At 35.2% G+C, this 1,538-nt stretch overlaps 1 protein-coding gene across 1 annotated transcript in view; it reads right to left on the bottom strand.

Moving 5' to 3' along the window:
* Positions 1-568: 568 nt before the first annotated feature.
* The window catches only part of LOC110429153 (zinc transporter 8-like), a 9,905-nt gene continuing 8,935 nt past the window's right edge, over positions 569-1,538 (bottom strand). The window contains 6 exon segments of the mRNA XM_089785755.1: positions 569-648; positions 651-674; positions 677-781; positions 784-816; positions 819-863; positions 1,121-1,127. Of these exon segments, the coding sequence (XP_089641881.1) occupies positions 569-648; positions 651-674; positions 677-781; positions 784-816; positions 819-863; positions 1,121-1,127 (294 nt within the window).

A 1,538-nucleotide genomic window follows, 5' to 3' on the forward strand; every position in this document is an offset into this window, starting at 1 on the left:
AGTAATTTTTGAAATTCAAATTTTAAAAAGAGGAAGAAAATCTTAATCAAGATCGACACTAAAACGAGTACAAATAGCCGTTCATTAATCAAGAATCAACACAAAAGAAGAAAGAGGAAATGATAAAATTAGCAGAGAGTTTTTTTTTTAATTTTTGAGTTTTGAGATTTCAAAGTTACGATTCACCAGATTCAAACAATAATTCTTCGTATAGGCCAATTTGCAGGCTGTGTGTGTCTACAAAATATCTGGACGAAGCCCGTCATTGTCGTTTCATTTCCCATGATGATAATGATAGTTAAGCTTCTTCGTTTGCATGTATTCCAAGCCAACAGTACCTTGTGTTTGTCACTCTTAACAAATCTGCCGGCTTAATTTAAGTACAACTTTTATATGCGAAAAGATGAGATGCAACTGTGTGTTTTGAGCAAAATCAACATTTTGAGTGTGAGTAAAAATTATATAATAAATTTATTGTCATTTTTATATAACCATTTGACTTTGAGGTTTGAACTTATATAAGAAACAGAAATTAAAGAAACAAAATAGAGAAGTTGCATATCAAGCTTTAAGCCCATATACGCCAGGACAGACAGAAGACCCCAAGAAGAAGAGCAAGACTGGCTCCTACTTGAAGCATTCCATTTTTTGCAATTTTGGATTCATAAAATCAGCGCAAGAAGATCGACCAGCGCCATATATATTAAAATCCCAGCTGATGCCGCGTTGAAGATCCCTTCAACAATAAGAGCTGTTGGGCTGCTGTCATTGTAATACTTGATATCCCTATTCCTATGGCAATGCCAACTGGGGCTTAAGAGAGAAAAAAGGTGCCATTGCGACAGCCCGAGCCTTGATTTTGCCTACAAAAATTTACAGATAAATAAAACAACTCATACACCATATTTTGTCTACTTACATAATTAATGTTATGACGAATTAATTCGGCAACTTAAAATATGCATCATAGACACAAGAAAGGAAAAAAACAAGCACTTCAGGGTTGATTCAATGCCTTGTGCTGCATTCAAAATAAGCTACTATTTTCCTTCTGAAAGGCAATTTCATTTCATAAAATAGCAGCTTTACAAAAAATCTACCATTTCATGGTAATTGTTACACTGGACCTGCAGTGCCATGACAGATGTACTTACAAAACGGAAAACACTTCTCACATCAGGTTGACTGGGAGATCAGGATAACCCTATCCCATTCCTATCCACGTCTCAGCAACCATATGTCCCTGTGATTCCATCGTCTATACAAAACCCTATACACTCTCCAACATGTGACAGGGAATTCATTAACAAAAGATGCAACAGAACAATTCGATTGAAAGTGTTTTTTTTTTATTTTTTTGAAGGTAAAGATCAGAAGAATTTATTAAATATCAGAAGATACAAGATCTGACCAAAGACAAGATCAGAAAACAAAATAACAACACCGAGCAGAGAAGGAGAAAGAAGGAGATGAAAGCGCATCTCGCCAGCAAAGGGAACAAGCATCAGTAGAAATTAAAAACAAAAAATTCCCTGCAA

This window comes from Theobroma umbraticum, unplaced genomic scaffold (genome assembly GCF_002168275.2).
Source record: "Theobroma umbraticum cultivar Fairchild unplaced genomic scaffold, ASM216827v3 scaffold_44.0, whole genome shotgun sequence".
NCBI classification, from domain to species: domain Eukaryota; kingdom Viridiplantae; phylum Streptophyta; class Magnoliopsida; order Malvales; family Malvaceae; genus Theobroma; species Theobroma umbraticum.